At 65.8% G+C, this 737-nt stretch overlaps 1 protein-coding gene across 1 annotated transcript in view; it reads right to left on the bottom strand.

Moving 5' to 3' along the window:
- Positions 1-737, bottom strand: part of MIF4GD (MIF4G domain containing) — a 4,253-nt gene that overhangs the window by 347 nt on the left and 3,169 nt on the right. The window contains exon 4 of the mRNA XM_010142013.1: positions 14-36. Within this exon, the coding sequence (XP_010140315.1) occupies positions 14-36 (23 nt within the window). The remainder of the gene's footprint in view (positions 1-13; positions 37-737) is intronic.

Here is a 737-nt window from a genome sequence, read left to right as displayed (position 1 = left end):
GCCGATGCGGGGGAGCGGCAGGACCAGGCAGTCCACCTGCAGAGGGGGAGGGGACGGCTGAGTACAGAGGGCTGGGAGCTCCGGCTCATCTCTGTGGAGGCGCCCGTCAGGCTCGAACAGCCCAGCTCACCCTGTTCCCTCTGTTCTGCTCTTCCAGCAGGCAGCAGCTCTGCTCCCCTCTGCGACAGGAGGCAGCAGCTGAATGACCCTGCTGCAAAAGCGCTGGAAGGGCCCATCCTGCGCTCCCCTGTCCCTCAGACACTGCCAGAGAAATGCAGCTGCCCCCGGTGGAGACCCTCCATCTGCTGGCAAGGCTGGTGATGCTGGCAGGGCTGAAGGGGAGGCTGGAGGAAGGAGGTGCCTCCAAGAGCAGAGGAGAGTGCTTGGAACATGTGCTGAGGCTCTTAGAAATTCCAGTGACTGGCAGGAAACGGGCACTAACTGGGTCTACGGAGAAGAGGGGAAGGTTGAGGGGCTGCAGGGGTGGGAGGGGAAAAAGACCCCAGAGGGCCCATCCAAGGGCCCCGACATTTCACAGGAACCCCTCGCCCGAGGGGCGACCCAGCCGTGCCCCACACCGGCTGCTGCCCTCCCAGACGAGCCCAGAGCTCCAGCTCCAGCAGAGCTTCAGCCCCTGGCCGCAGCACAGGCAGGCGAGGGGCAGCAACACAGAGCACCCACAGCACCGGGCCCTGCGGGGACACGGAGCTGCTCCACGCAGCCACGGGCACTGTGGC

Source organism: Buceros rhinoceros, unplaced genomic scaffold (genome assembly GCF_000710305.1).
Source record: "Buceros rhinoceros silvestris isolate BGI_N320 unplaced genomic scaffold, ASM71030v1 scaffold20658, whole genome shotgun sequence".
Taxonomy (NCBI): Eukaryota; Metazoa; Chordata; class Aves; order Bucerotiformes; family Bucerotidae; genus Buceros; species Buceros rhinoceros.
This window is presented reverse-complemented; position numbering and strand designations above follow the sequence as displayed.